The sequence below is a fragment of the Rousettus aegyptiacus genome, unplaced genomic scaffold (genome assembly GCF_014176215.1).
Source record: "Rousettus aegyptiacus isolate mRouAeg1 unplaced genomic scaffold, mRouAeg1.p scaffold_m13_p_15, whole genome shotgun sequence".
In the NCBI taxonomy this organism is placed as follows: Eukaryota; Metazoa; Chordata; class Mammalia; order Chiroptera; family Pteropodidae; genus Rousettus; species Rousettus aegyptiacus.
In genome coordinates this window covers 36228967-36245456 of record NW_023416290.1, presented here as the reverse complement: position 1 = coordinate 36245456, position 16490 = coordinate 36228967, and the positions used below count along the sequence as shown (strand labels likewise).

General features: G+C 38.8%; 1 protein-coding gene across 46 annotated transcripts in view; it reads right to left on the bottom strand.

The window, feature by feature from the left end:
* RIMS2 (regulating synaptic membrane exocytosis 2) overlaps positions 1 to 7899 on the bottom strand; it is a 526738-nt gene extending 518839 nt beyond the window's left edge. For 23 of the 46 annotated variants that reach the window (XM_036232932.1, XM_036232938.1, XM_036232939.1 and 20 more), the window contains exon 1: positions 6794 to 7896. In XM_036232932.1, coding sequence (XP_036088825.1) covers positions 6794 to 6969 — 176 coding nt within the window. In that variant the 5' untranslated portion in view covers positions 6970 to 7896. Of the gene's footprint in view, positions 1 to 6793 lie in introns of all 46 variants that reach the window. The other 23 variants (XM_036232945.1, XM_036232946.1, XM_036232956.1 and 20 more) reach the window with 6 other exon arrangements.
* Positions 7900 to 16490: the final 8591 nt, after the last annotated feature.

Below are 16490 nucleotides of genomic sequence, written 5' to 3'. Positions count from 1 at the left end.
GAGGGTTAGCTGAGAATGGTTAAAAGTGTTTTAAGACCCCGAGACATCTGTAATTCTACGGATGACAAGAGAATACAAAAATATTTAGTCTTTAGTATCTTTATTATTTAGGAGTAAAATCTCTAGATATTAAAAGGATAAACTGTCTGATACCCTCAAACAATACCAAAGAGACAACAAAATACTCACTAGGTTAATGACATATGTTTTACTATGGTTATCATATACTAAAAACATCTTTACAGTCTTTTTTTCATGACACTTTATAGTTTTATGTGTTCAAATGATTATGGTTGGCCTTACATTGTCTGCCCCTAGAGGAAATTAATTATTTCTATCCAAAAGATTCTGTACATTCTTTACCATTCAGCTCTGTTAAACAGACTGGAAATTTGAAAATGTTTTGAAAATAAAGTAATATTTTTAAAAGCAAAATATTCCTTAATTTGTAATAGCTCTTAAGTTAAAAAATGATACAGCACAATATTCTTCGGGTTGCTAGTCAAAAAAAAATATGCTCTTAGTCCAAAACAAAAGAAAGTTGAGTTTCAATCCTACACAAATACTCTAAGTCTGCTTCCAGTAAAAAACAAAACTGGACATATGTTTAAAAAATAAGAGCACTACTTTTTCTTTTGGATTACTGAATTTCACTGTGAAAGTGAATACTATCTAAATGAACATAGTATTCCCCGTATTTCATTCATTCACCGAATATTTTTGAGTATTACTATGTGTAAGACATGTTAGAAAAGAAACTGAGGCTGACATAGTGAACAAGAAGTCATGGTGCCTGTTCTCTGGTAGTTTATAATCTAGCAGGATATACAGACCATAAACTAATAAAGAAATCATTGTAAATTTTATAAGCATAACTAGGAAAATATTAAAAGTGTGATAAAGAATAAAGGAGAGAACCTACTTTAAAAAGCGTGGTTAGGAAAGAGCTCTCAAAAGAGGTAAATTTGAATCTAAGGCCAGAAAGATGAAAAAGAAACAGTCATACAAAGATTTTGTGTATTTGAGGGGCAATGGAAAGGAAATGATCATTCTAAGCTCTAAAACCATGCTTCTGAATTAGATTAACCTCGTAACATCCTCTGAGTTCTCAGATATAATATGAATAAGAAAAATAAATAAATGCATATTTTGATTTATTAATAGAGCAAAAAATTTATCCCAGGCAAATATAAGGTCAATCACAGAGTAATTTCAACAAATTAGTTCCCTCACATTCACCTACAACACTCAATATCTTGCCAATAACCTGGTGTCAGTATTATTTTCACTTCTACACCTTAGTTATCAGATTCTCGAACAATGGTTTTTGCTGAGGAAACTTCTTCCAATTTATCACCTTCCCTCTCTTCACCCCTGGCCTTCTAGACAAATAATGCAGTTACTTAAAAGTCCTCCAGGCATATTTTGACTTCCTAGTAAACAAGGAAAAGAATCTCTCAATTTAAAAAAATAAAAATAAAAAAGGAGGTGGGGAAGATTTCACTCAGGAATGCTATGAAAATATTAAAGTCAAGAGACTGCTACCTATAATCAATTAATAACAACTATTAATTGCACACCTATTTGCACCAGGACACTTAAATAGTCTATGCTGATTGCAACAATTCTTCAAGGTAGGCGTTATCACTCAGATAATATGGATGAGGAAACATGGGCTCAGAGGGTTTAATAACATAAGCCAAACCTTACTGCTATTACTTAGTAAAATAAGGTTTCAGGTCAAAATCCATCTAGTCCATCATACTTGGCTCTACTACTTCCCTCTTCATCACACAGTATAATTGATTCTTTATCAATATATATTGTCAACAAGAAGATATTATTTAACTGTCCTAGTTACTTTAAAATACAGAATATATATATATAAAGAACTTATTAGGTACTTTTTCATAAAATGTCAACCAAAATTTTAGAATGCATTTTGAATCCTTAAAATCAGGTTTTCAATATTTGGCAATGGCCCTGGTTATTTACATGTACAATAATAATTTTCATTTAAAAGTCTTCATGATTAAATTGCATCATTTATCTGACATGCCATGTTCTTAAATTTTCATTTAACTATAACAATAAAAACAGTAGTTTTTTAAATATTAGAATGAGAAGGATCATTCTATCACAAACCCCAAGCCATAAAACAAAAATAAATTTAAATACATTTTTTTAAATCCCGACCAGTAAAAAACGGTACAAACAAGTTTATAAAACAAAAGATATTAAAGAGCTTCTACAAATCACTAAAAATGACCAACGGAAAATGAAATACAAAAAGTTCTACACAAATGTAAAAGACTCTCAACCTTACTGATATTAAAACTGCAATCAAATCTACAATGGCATATTTTTCGCCAAAATATTGACAAAGATTACCACACACTGAGTTGGCAAGGATGTAGGAAAGTCTCCCTAGTATATGTCACTTATGCCCACTTCCTCTGTGAAAGAAAATTTGGCAACATTTATTAAAATTTAAAATGTACTGACCTTTTGACCAAATCATTCCATTTCTAAAAATTTATCTCAGAAATATATTCACACATGTGGGAAATGATATATTTACAGAGATATTTAATATAGCATTTTTCCTAATGGCAAAATAATTAGAATCAATTTATCCTAAAATACGGTACTAGTTAAAAAAAATTACAGAACATTCTTAAAATGGGATATTATGTAGCCATTAAAATGAATGAGGAAGGTATATATTAATGGGTGTGGAAATTATCTCCTAAAAAGTAAACTTCAAGCCACATTTGTTTTTATAATGTTTACACACATACATCATATATGTGTGTGCACACACATACACACATAAAGACACAAAATATTTAATATATTCACATATCTACTCTTATGCATAGAATATTTCTGGAAGACTATACAATAAACTGACAACAGTAGTTTCCTCTGGCTAAGGAAATAGTTAGCTAAGAAATTTTGTACTATATGTATACATTACCTATTAAGTAAAAAAGTTTACAAATTGACTTTGGAAAAAATTAGAACTGCTCACCTATTTTTAAAAGGTAAGTTAAATTATTACCTTGATCTATCAGGGAAATTTTTACTTATTATCTTCCTGTATTTGGGAGGCAAATTATCCCATTGACATTAACAGAAAATCCAAACTGAGATTGAAAAAATAATTTACATGTTAAGAAATATATAATTTCTAATGTATTACAAAAATATCATATCTGAAAGACTGTAACATATGTACATAGTAGAAATTTAATAAATATTTACTGAATGAATACTTTGCTACTAATTCAGTGGGTTTGCTTTCCTCATATTTTTTTCAAAGGCCTACACCAAAAAACTAAAGCACCTCACTGGAAAACAGAAACTTTTAAATTATGCTTCTCTTTCAAAAAATTATTCATTTTCACAACAAAATAGGTAAACTACCTCATTAACATTCCCACAAGTCTAATCAGCCTTACTTATTAGGTACCTACAATGTGTAGGTATTAAAGATGCTGCACAACACAAACTCCAAAGAAGGGTACGTTTTTATTCTTGCCCTCAAGAAGTTTACATTATTGAAAGACAAGGCTTAAAAACATTAATCAGTAAAAGGACATTATAGAATTTGCTGATAGTTATCCCAACTAAAAATTTTAAAGGAATTTATGTAAGAAAAAACAAGTAATTATTGACCTATTGAGGGATCTACTGATATAAAAGTGCTTCCAAAATTCTAGTATCTCATTCACATGTAAAATGGTATTATTTGATGGTGACAGCAGAGTATGTGGATGTTCAGTTAGGCTTTACAGAAATTGCTAACAATTAAATATAGTTTTTAATTATTCAGGCTCCTAAGGAGAAAGCTTACCGCAGTAGTCTCGATCTGTTTTATTGCTCACCTCTCTCATTAAAAATCTCTCAGGCATGAACCTCTTAACATAAGCATATCTGTTTATAAATTATATGCATCTTAATGTTGTCAATCTATGTATTAAGTGTCAGTAAAACTTAATTTCTTTTTCAAATACAAATAGAAGTGTAAATACGTGTTAATGTTTTCTTCCTATACTCCAAATATGTTGTGATGCTCTTAGGTATGCACGCCCCGCTTGGTATGAATACTTAGCATGAATATTGAAACCCACAGATCATGCAAAAATATTTTCCTCCAGGAGTCCCAATTTTTCACACATCAAACTTTTTGTTAACATAGTTGTTAAAAGGCAGCAGACATGAATTCAAATTTCAGTTTATTTCTCTCTGCCCATGACCCTCTTTCAAAAGATGTTAACAATACAATTAAATAGACATCACTAAAGAGAAGCAAAGGATGGAATAGTCATTACCAGGCAATTGCCTGTTAAAAGTTATTGAGAAATAGTAACCACTGAAGAATATTATTTTTTCTTATATATAGCATTTGACACTTAATACCCAATATTGAAAATATATTACTTAATAAGTCGTCAAATTCTTGAAAACGATTTCTCTTGTTATTATAATTCTATTATAAAGACTATTCTTTTCATTTCCCTTGCCGACTCTTATTTTATTACAAAAGCCAAAAATATTTTTGAAGAACATTTAAAATTAAATTTTCAAACATGTTATGCCAAGTAACTTCTTGTTAAAATGAATACAAAAATAGTTCAAAACCATGTAGGCCACTTTGAAGTATGACCTCCTCCAAGACTAAGTTAGGTAGAAATACAAATAAAATAAATGTGAAGATTTTTTCATCAATGTAACTTCATAGGCTATACTACTAAATGTTTAGAGAATTCTGTTTTTACATAAACTGTGCAAATATGAATTCACAAATATATGTATTTGTATGGTATGTAGATTTAGATATAACTGTTATATATTCACATGTACCTACCTGAATAACTCTTTCATATTTTCCTAATATATTGTTTGCTTTGAGTAATTCTTAATTCAGTACTCAAAAGTTCATTTAATTTCTGTATAGTAGAACAATAAATAGTTTTGGAACTACAGTGCCAATAAATACTATGATTTAGCATATCACAAAGAAATAAAAAACACATTCTACATTTAAATATGTGGGTCAAAGAAATAAAACTATTTTATTTGAGCATGATTTTGGCAACACTAGTTTTATAACAATTACAGTAAAAAATATAGTATATACAAATATCAAACTCTAAGTCATCAAAACCTTGGCATTGTTAGTATATATAATAAAATCAAGCAAAGTTACGAATATGTTCAAAAAACTTTTTAAAATAATGCTTTATTCTTCCATTAGTTGAAGTAAGCCACTTAAATCTCTTAATCTTTTTTTCATTTTCCAAGCCTACTAATCAATTACATTCCCAAACAAGTGAAATTCTTTATTTCAGTTAATATGTCAGGAATACATTTGCTTAGACCTTCAATGGTTTTTGATAAACAGTATTTTTCTTAAACATGTACAAATAATTGATACGTTTGTCATCATAAATAATTTGAAGTAGTAGTTTTTGTTAAATTATGGAGATATATATGTATAGACAGAGAATAGTTTATAAGTGCATTAAAGAATACTGAATTTAGCAACCCGTTTTTAAAATGCACACAATTAGAGATCAGTGTGTTAGTTCCTTCAGTGAGGATCTCTACACTTTCTATTGTGTTTCTGTGGAGAATGTGAGGAAAGTATACTTGACAACGAGCAAAAGGACCATTCCACTTTGACATATAAACTGTACAAGTGATTTTCTTACTGAAAAATCCAAGTAAAAAGAAAAAAAGTTTAGTTGGAAGAACATAAAAAGGTTATACGTTTACTGCACAATCTCTTTCACATAGTAACTTAGAAACCCAATCACCATAAAACATTTAAAAAGCAAACCTGTAGAAACAAATCACTGCTAGACAAGAGGAGTTTCAAAGCTATAAACTATCTGCCTGGACAGTTCCCTAGTGCTGAAGTTACAGCGCCGCTAAACCGATGCCTGGGTGCTGCTTTCACTCTCCCACCCTCGGCCAAATCCCGGCTGCCTACACTAGAAACACGAACAGTAGAACTTCACAAGGAGGGAAGCACCCCAAACTGCAGTCATGGAAGGAACTGGAGTGTCTTCAGAGTCTCTTCAGGATTAAACAGATTTACTAGTTGCAAACAGGAAGAGCGGCAGAGTGCAGGGTGTTAGAACCCGCCGAGGGGGAGGGGCTGGAAGATGGCGGCGGCCGCACACCCACCAGAGACACGACAGAGCTTAGGCCCCTCGCCCGCACTGCCGCCCTCCTGCCCATGGCGACTGTGGGCACCTCTGCTCTTCTCAGCGTTGGGGGCAGAGCCGCCCTGCGGAGGCACTGGACAAGGGGCCGGCGGCGGCGCTCGCATCCCCGGTCCGCGCGCCTTCGCCCGGGTCCCAGCCAGGGAGCACCTGTGCACGGCCATATTGGATTCATTGCCCCAGTCACTGCCTCCGCGCGGGGGCGGCGGTAAAGGAGAAGGCACGCGCGGAGCCAGGGTTCAGCCCCAGCTCCGCCGGGGTCCGGGAGCCGAACTTGCCCGCGGGGAACTCCGGAAGGACACCCGGGAAAATTACGACGCCCAAAGGCTCGCCACCCTCACCTCAACCGGCCCCGGCGCCCTCCCTCCCCGACACACACCCCCGCGCTCTGACGCCCAGAAAGCAGCCCCGGCGGCCCGCGCTGGCCACAGCCCTCGTGGCCCAGGCGCCGCCGGCGGGAGGGAGGGCACCGATCCGGGCGCGCAGGCGGCCGCAGGGAAGCCGCCGAGGGGGCGGAGGGCAAGGAGGGAGGCGGGAAGATGGAGCTGGGTCCTTACTTGAGCACCGACTGCTCCTTCTCCTCTTCTTTCTTCTGCCGATCCATGACGGCCAGAATGATTTTCCTTTCCTCCTCCGTGAGGTGGCTGAGGTCGGGCATCTCGGGCTGCAGAGGCGGCTGAGAGGCTGCCGGAGTGGGAGCCGGGCGGCCCCGCGGCCCGACAGGAGCCGACATGTTTGGGGGAGCCTAACCACCCTAGGGAAGCAGGGAGGCAACTCCACTGGCGGCGGCGGCGGCGGCACCCGCGCGGGCGGCTGGGGCAGCCTCCGGCGCTGGGACCAATACATACAAATCAATGGCCTTCAATCCGAGGCGACAGCCCCCCTCCCCCAAGAAAAAAAAAAGAGCGGGGGGCGGGGAGCGAGCGCAGAGGGAGGGAGGGCTGAGGAGTGCGCTCCGGGAAATGTTTCTTCAGCCTCCAGGGGCGAAGGGCTGGCAAGTGAGCGGTTTGGGTGAGAGGAGAGCGGGAGGCCGGGCCGGGGCGCCGTGTGCGCGGAGCGGCGGGGGAGGGTGGTGGAGTAAGGTGGCGGGGACGGCTAAGGGTGGGGTGACTGGAGGGAGCGGGCGCGAGTGTGTCCGGCGGGGGCAGGGGCGCGCGCGCCGCCTCGGAGGGAAAGGGGTAGCTGCGAACCAGCCCCCGGGGGAGTCGGGACGACCGGCCCCCACGCCCGGAGGCAGCGTCCCGCGAGCCGGAGGGGCGCCGAGGCGGGAGCAGAGAGGGTAGTAAGAAAGCAGGGGATAATTTCTAGAGAAGCAGCTCAGCCGTCCCGCCGACCAACGCGTCACAGGGCTCCCAGGCGCCGCGGAGGGAGGACCCCTCCAGAAACGACGAGGAGAGGGACACGGAACCGGGGACGGCCGCCGGAGACCCCTCCAGGCTAGAGCGGAGAAGCGAAAGCGAAGAAGGGATGACTAGGGCTAGCAGCGGAGAGTCCTGAGGCCAGGGCCCCTCGGCTGCCAACCCCTGGATCCCAGCGAGCTCCTACGCGTCGCAGGACCGGGCGCTGATCTTTCCTCATCACGCGCCCGCCAGGGGTCCCTCAGCCGCCGCCGCCCCTTAGGTCCGTGGAGTCAGCGCCGAGGGCCCGCTCTCTCCCTACGCCGCCGCCGCTCGATGTCGCTGCCCGCGCCTCCCCCGCCCTCCCGCCTCCCGGGCTCCTCCCGCGGGGGCCGCGTCACCTCCCCGCTGCCCAGGCCCAGGCAAGGCGGGCGCCCCGCGGGTGGTGGCCACCCCTCCCGAGGGCGATCTGTAGGTTGTGGCCCGGCAAGGAAGGTGTGGGCGGGGGTGCGGAGAACAGAATGGAGACTGGGGCGCCGTAGGAGTCGGAGTTGGGGGGGAAGAGTATGAGCCGGGTGGACGCGGGCACCCTATGGGTCAGGTCTGGAGGTTAAGGAGTGGGGACCAGGTTGGGGGGGGCGGGCGCAGAAGAGATGATGCGTTGTGCCTGGGGAGTGGGTGGAGTGAGGGAACAGTGGGGGAGGTGTGCGCCCGGGTGTCAGGCTGGGGGGTAAAAGTGATCGCGTGGAGAGGCTTTCAAGGCGTCGTGGGCGGGGCCCCAGAAGGAAGGAGAGCGAAGGTGTGGAGTGTCCCTTGGGATGTCAGCGTTGGGGGGCGCAAAGGATTACTTGAGGAGAGGAAGAGGAAGATATGAGCGAGTGGGCAGCTCAGGTGATGTCTAGGACCTGGAGCGCCAGGAGGGGGGATGAGGAAGTTCTGGAAAAGAAAGCTGGTGGCAAAAAAAAAAAAAAAAAATCGAGGAGGGGGAGTGGGGCAGGTAAGATTGAGGAGTTAGGGTTTGTCAGGGAGAGGTGTGAGGATGAGGAGCAGACGGGAGGCTGTGAGGGTACAGCACTAAGGAACATCCGGAGGGTGAGGATCAGCTCGTGCTTGGGCCAAGGGCCTCGGCCTATTTAGACTTTTTTGGTAGACCAAGTCTAGAGAGAGAAGAGGCAAACAGAGATGGGTTCAGTGAAAAAGGTCGAGGGTGGCTGGGAAACCAGCTCCAGGAGAAAGGCTCGTGCCGCCTTCTGTTCTTAGTGGGGCTGAGCACCGCCCAGACAATCCTCCGGCTGGAGGCGGGGCAAGCAGCGGCCTGGAAGGGGTAGAGATGGGTCCCAGGTGGACATGGCAGGGAGTAGGTCACCAGGGATGACCCCTTCTGAGCACTCTCGCAAGTGCAGTGAATGGCATGTGTGCATGTGTATGTGTATACACCGCTACCTCGCCTTCCACACTGTTTAGTGCCAGGCCAGATTATGGTGTGATGAGTAGTGTAATGCCTTTGCGATTTGCATTCTATTTACCTTCTTGGTGAGTAGTAGCTCTCTCCCCCCTCCCTCTGTTCCCCAAGGTCCATCTGACATTAAGAGAACTAGGGACAGACAAAACAACCCTAGAAGTCTCATGATTTTTAAGCTTAAACTTGTTTCTTCTCTCCCATTCCTTGTCATTGGGGAAGAGGAAATGTGTTTAAGTGTTTTTTATTTTATTTTTTTTATTTTATATTTTATTATTACTCAACTGCTTCAAACCAAACTCTCATACTCCAGATAATTCAGTTTTCATCTGAAAACTAAGTAAACTCAAGGAGAGCATACAAATCCCAATTTATTTAATTTTGTTTTAGAGATAGAGAATTTTTATAAACCTCTAATCCAGTCTCAGCCTGTGGAAAATTGGGGACTAAGATCAGCTGAGTAGTAAATGGCAACACTGCATCTAGAACCTAATTTTACTCCAGTTTGAAACCATGGTGGTTTTCAAATCTAGCTGCACATTAAATTACCTGGGTCAATTTTACTACCTGTATCCAACCCAAAATAGATCTCTGGGATTAAGACTCTTGTCATGGGTATATTTTTTTAATTTTTCAAATGACTAATGTATACTGAGGGTTGAGAACTATACCATGTGCATTGCAAAATAGATAATGGAGAAGAAACTGGGAAGTGATAAACAAGCAAAAAGAGCATTTCTAGGGAGACTGAATTTTTTTTAGGCTAAACTTGAAAGTTGAGTTTTCTAATATTCGCACTTCCCTTTCCACTCATATGCAATGACTAGTACCAGTAAATACATATACCTATCACTTTAGCCTAGGAAACCCTGAGTGCCACTAAAATATACTAAGAACTTTAAAAGAGAGGAGAGCAGAACTAAAAATAAAAAGGATGGGTGGAACATTCTACCTTATTCAACCATTACAGATTTAAAGAAGTAATACCACTTCCACCCCTCAGCCAACTATCAACCCAAGCAAAAACAAGCCAGAATACACACACTATCCTGAAGCTGAAACCCTGAGGTTAAAATAGTATAGTTATTTTGAGTACGTAAAATGTGAACTTAAAAGTAGTTGTCTAGTTTGGACAATTTTCGCTTCCTTTACAGTAGAGAATCATATCATGGGCCCGGCAGTTTTCTACCAGTCGCAGAGCATGCTGGATGCCTGCAGCCGTCTCCCGGCACCCCCACTGCCTTTCACCTGCCTAGAAACAGTGCCAGCATGTGAAATACAGTGTACACGAGCCAGTATCACTGGGACATCTGACCTGGGATTAAAGCAGAAGTGAGTGAGCTCGCTGTTACTGCATTTCCTTTGTACATTTCTTTACTAAAACTACACATGTTTTTTCTATTAAAAGGAATCCTTAGGGGGGAAAATATCTTAAAATCATCTTCCACACCTTTTCAAAATAAAAGTTTACATATTGTATAGATAGAATATATGTCATATAGAATTTTAAATGGGTTGCTTTTTAAAGTAGTATGCCCAATTTAATATAAGATTGCTATACTCAGAACTAAAGAAAGTAAAATATCTTCAAAATATCTATTTTCTTATCTTACTACGTTACAGATCGTAAAGGTGTTTTGTTTGTTCTAGTTAACTATTTTACCTAAAATGTTTATCATGTCTCACTGTATCCTATATTGCATTATGTTTTACTTAAGATGTCCCTCAAGTATATGAACACATTCGAAGTTGAGTTAAAACTGCATTGTTCTTATTTAACTTTTTAAATAACTTTACATCTTCATCATTGAATTCTCAAGGTCTCCTTGATAGGCCCAGACTAATTTCAAATGCAAGTCTTTCAGTTCCTATAGGAACACCAGCTTGTGAAGCCTGGGAGCCTGAGGACTTTCATTTCTTACATGTGAGTAAGGGCCACTTACTTATAACCTGCTAAGTAAGTTATAGGGGGCATATCTAAACTAAAATCATAAACTAAAATAGTCACATCAGTAGAATTTACTGAGGACTCAGTACTCTGCTAACATACCTGGCAGCTTCACAATGCTTGGAATCATTACAGCTCTTCTGCACACAAATGTACATAGATGGCTGGCATTTCTACAGTTTCTCCTAACAGATCTCTCTGCAGCTCTACGGTCTTTTCTCAAAACAGCATAAAGAGCAAGCCTCCCCTTCCAAATCAAACCATATCACTTCCATGGTCAAAATCTTGTGATGGCTCTCTATTTTACTCAGAGCTAAACTCCTTAAATAGCCTACAAGTCGCTCATGATCTTTCCGACCTCATCTACTGATTTCTTTTAGGTTTTCCTTTAGCTGTTCCCCCTGCCTAGAACACTCTTTCCTAAGATATTTACTTGTCTCATTCCCTCTTCAAATTTCAGTCAATTATCCATCCTATTTAATACTCCAGCCTGCCCCACTGCCTGGTCACTCCAATCTTTTTTACCTTGCCCAACCTTTACTTTTTCCATAGCACTTGCCACTTATTATATTTATCATTAATCATCTTCCCCCCTACCAGAATATAAGCAGATGGACAGAGAAGGATTTTTACTAATGTATCTCAAGAATCTAAAACTACATGGCACATAATAGGTATTCTAACAAATACTGTTGAATAAATTTCTGGAGAGAGGATTTGTCATCATTATTGGTTTCAGTTGGGTGAGAGAAAGGGAGAAATTCTCTAAAGAGAGAGTCAGGTACAGAGAACTATGATCTAAATCCTTTGTCAAGGTGCATAGTTTCATTTAGTATTCAACTCCTGCCTGCCTCTAGCCTTATCTCTAACCTAGCCTACCAACACATCCCCTTCTTCAGCCAGGATAACCTACTTACACTTTACTGATTGTGTAATATCTCATCTCTGTGACTTTCTGTTCCATCGGCTTGGATCACCTTTTCTACTCCCAGTCCTATAACCTTCCTAACAGTTACCTCCTTTGTCTTCTCCACTAATGCTCATCCCTTCCTTTCTCCTCCTATGTATTTGTGCTAAGCTCTATTAGCACTACACAGAACTTGCTCACGAATAGCACTTGTCACACAGTGTTGTAGTCATTTATTTCCTTGTCTGTCTCCTCAACTAGACCATGAATTCTTAAAGGGCAGTTTCCCCAGGGCCTATCATACTGTCTCATATATTATAGGGACTCAATAAATGTGTGCTGCACAGTTACATGAGCAGTCATAAATAATGAGAAAAATCACTCTTGTTAGAGTGTGAAAAGAGAGAGGCAGAGAGTTGTAGCAAAAGATAAACCTAATATGCTATACTAAAGAAATTGAACTTATCCTAGAGTCACTAGACTATAGGAGTGGAAGGGGTTTCTTTAACCAGAGAACTGACATGATCAGCTTTGATTTTCAGGAGAATATCCTGCCTTCAGTTCCTCATTCATAGCCAAACACCTGCTAATAGAATTACTGAAAGGACACAGATGTGCATGATTTAGGCTTGGAGACACAAATAGCAGAATTTTTTACTTCCTATCTTCAGAACTTATTTTTCTAGATTTTTTTTTTTCAGTAAATTATGACCACATGATAATGAGGCCAAGGTCATGGTTTAAATCCTTGGGTGACTCAGCCAGTGCAGTGGCCACAGCTGACTATTAATCTGTTCCAGTTGTCAAATAACAACATGTTATTTCTTGACCAGGAACTGGGTGGAAGAATATGACGAGTTTATCAAAAGTTAATCAGTGTTATTGGAAAAGCAACTCAAAGTGCTTTGCCATGGTTATAGGATCATACCGTCATTTTAAATTAAAATAACAAAAGAGTACAGCATCACGGAAAGAATGCATTGTTTGTTCCTAGAAAAGAAGCTAGAGATTAATATGGTTGAATTATTGGGATTTGAAGCCAAGAAGTAATGAAAAATTTAGTGGATGCTAGTGTAGATAAACTTTATTAATTACTTTTTGTGTATTTAGAAATACACAAAGCTATTTCTTAATTATCATGTTATAAAACCCATAGTCATTTATTTATATTAAAAGGATCTGAGAAAATCATATTCTACTCATCTTTCATTTATAGCATTATAAAGTTATTTCTATTTTTATTCCTACCAATTAATGAGCACATCTTTAAAGTGAAATAGGACAATAGTAGAGACTGGGACAAATAGGCATAACTGATGTTACTATTTTCTTCATTACATCTTCATCTTAATTACAACTCTGACCACTATGGAAGTGAAAAAAAATCAAGAGAATTTTATGCGATCAAAAATAAATTAAAAACTTCTAATGAACAAATGGATCTAGGCTTTAAATAGCAACTCCTGCTAATATCATAAAAGGCAATCAGCCCGGCATATGTGCTTCCTGATGGAAGAACACAACCTGTGAAGCTGTCTTACTAAAAATACATAAATAAATAAAAACTGATTTGAACATCTAGATCCACCTACCAGTTTACAGGAAACACTGGGGACAGAGGAACATATTGAACTGTACCATGGAATCTATAGAACACTGTATAGAAGATTCTATGGGACAAATCCAAGTTTTTCCAACTGGGATTGCAAGGAAAAAATAAAGAGATGGAAGGGGGAATCTATATTTTAAATGAAACTTAAATAACATCAACCTTGAAATACAGGATTTATGGACCTCACTTGGACCTGAATTTTTAAAGAAAAAAGATAGGGGAAAACATTTTTACAAGAACTGGAAATATAAACAGTAGGTACTTGATGATAATAGGAAATTATTGTTTTCTTAGGTTAATGATATTTTAATGATGTTAAAGAATCCTTAATAATACATGCAGAAATGCCTATGAATGAAATTATATGATATCTGAGATTTGCTTCAAAATAATATAGATGGGAGTGTGAATGGGGCAAAATTGGCTATGGAAGATAGTGAAAAAAACTCTTCATAATAAAAGTTTTTAGAAAGAGAATAAGCTTTTAACTTCTACTATGGCTGCCTTTCACTAAACTAGGAAATCAACAAGCTCAGATAACCCTTTATCAAACATTCTTTATTTGATAGATAACTATGTTAGCTAGCTGCTTTCACATTTTTAACCACCTCACACCATCCTATGAAGAATATCCAAGAGGTATTTTGACCAAAATAAGAGATCTAATTTCAAGGCAAATTTTCAGTGTAAGTCTCCTGGCTCCTTGTCCAGTATTCACTCTGCTATACACAATTACTAAAAATGATTCTCTATATTCTGTTTCCCTGATTAAATCTGTGTACACCTCTACCATAGTATCTGGCATGTAATAGCCATCATAAAATAGATATATTTAACCTAACTTGCTCCCTAATAATTATCATACTTAAAACGTAAAAGAAATTATAACAGAAACTAATGTTTAGTTATGTTCCAGTTTGCCTGGCACTATCCCAGATTGCCCAGGACAGTCATTTAATCTGTTGACCAGGTATAATTATTAATTGCAACTATTTTCATTCTCATAAGTATCCCACTTTGCACCTCAAATGTTATGGTCATGTTATATTTAAGTAATATAAATTAGGCTCAGATGCACAATATGTAATGGGTATAGACAATATATAAAACTTAAACAATATGTTCATAGAGTAAAGGTCCATGTTATAACCATCTTTTAATTACCATGCTACATGCTAGACATTTAATAAATTTGGTTGAAATAGAGTTAATGAATTCTACATTAGAGAAGAATAAATTAATTTCCTTATATTCTCTCCCCAGACCAGATTTTGGCCCCAGCTGGAATCCAGAAATAACTAATAATAATACCAGGAATATCAAGCCCATCTTCTAATGAAGATTTATAGCAAAAATGGATTAAACTGCCCAGGATTTGTAAGACATGCATAATAATTGATATATAGAAGTCATGTACAGAGCCTGAAATACAGTGCAAGAATATAGTCTTAGCAAGCTTCTCAACTGAAACAAAAGATAATAGTTATTTATTTGAAAGCATGTAAGAAATGAGTGTAGAAGTCTCAGCCAAAATCTAATCACTTAGAAATAGCCTGCAGTACAAGATTTCCTACAAAATTGTGGCTTTCAAAGGGTGGGTTTATCTTCTGCAACATGAACTGGATGCCATACACGTCTCCCTCTGCCTACAAGAGTCACTTTCATCTTATCTAGATATGGTGCCTGATCCAATTGCTTTCTCCCATGTTCTTTATTCTGTCAGACAGTGAAATTCAAGAAACTACATCCTAGATCTGATGAAAGAAGATGCAAAGCTTACTATCAGCTGTGTAGTGATGGCACTCATCACTAATTACTTCACTATCTTTCTGATTAGTGTCATATAAGACTAAACCTTTCAGGGAGATAGAAAAGAGCCCTGTCATTGCCTTCAAGGGAAAGGTGAAGAAAAGATTAGCAAAAGACATCAAGAATAATACAAGTTTATTTGAGTCTTTACCTTACTTAGTCAAAGGAAATTTAGTTTATCCAAATACCAGAGAGAGAAAAATAATATATTTATGGCCTGGAAATTTTGTGGGGTGCCTAGTTTATACAGATAAAATGTCACCATGCAATTAAATGAGATGTCCTATGTATAATATTTAGCACAATGTCTGGAACAGAGCAAGTATGCAAACAAACATGTGTCTGTCCCCCCGCCCCCCCAGAAAAATCACCATGGCAATGATTCTGAAAAAAATAATTCAACTTTGGGAGCTTTAGATTTCTTGTAAAATAAAAATCTTCTATACAATGATCAGTAAGATTCTCTCTACTTTTCAAATGTAATGATTCTGTGAAATACTACCATTATCTAATACTTACTTTGAAATGTATCATTCAAACAGCAAGCATGTATTGAGAACTATGGAGAATAACATAAATGTATAAGAAATAATATCTACCTCAAAAAGTTCAGTCTAGTATGAGAGACATACAAATACTTACAATCCATTGTGGTATATGCTATAAGAGAGGTATCTATAAAATTATGTGGGAGTGCAAAAAAGATATAGCCAACTCTTACGAGAAACCATAGTAAAAATTTTTGAATGGGTTTTGGAGTAAAAAGTTATTTAGGCCAAGGAAGAAAGATGAATACATGGAATTGCAAATTATTTTGTATGACTTGAAGTGTGGGTTTTAAGAGATTGGGAAGTAGTTACTGGAGATGAAACTGGAAACAGTTGGACCAGAAACTCAAAGATATGCTAAGGAGTTTGGAATTCATCCTGCAGCAATGCTTCTCAAACTTGAATGTCCATGAAAATCACTTTTGTAGATTTCATTATAATGCAGATTCTGATTCAGTTAGTTTAGGGTGGAGCCTGAAATTCTGCATGTCTAATGAAGTCCAAGTGATGCCTCTTATTCTGCTGAACTATGGACCACATTTTGAGCGTGAAGTGTATTCTAAAGCTGGGAAGTGAAATGGTGAGATTGTTTTTAGGAAAGAGTACAATGAACAGGTAGGAAGTTAATGGAGAG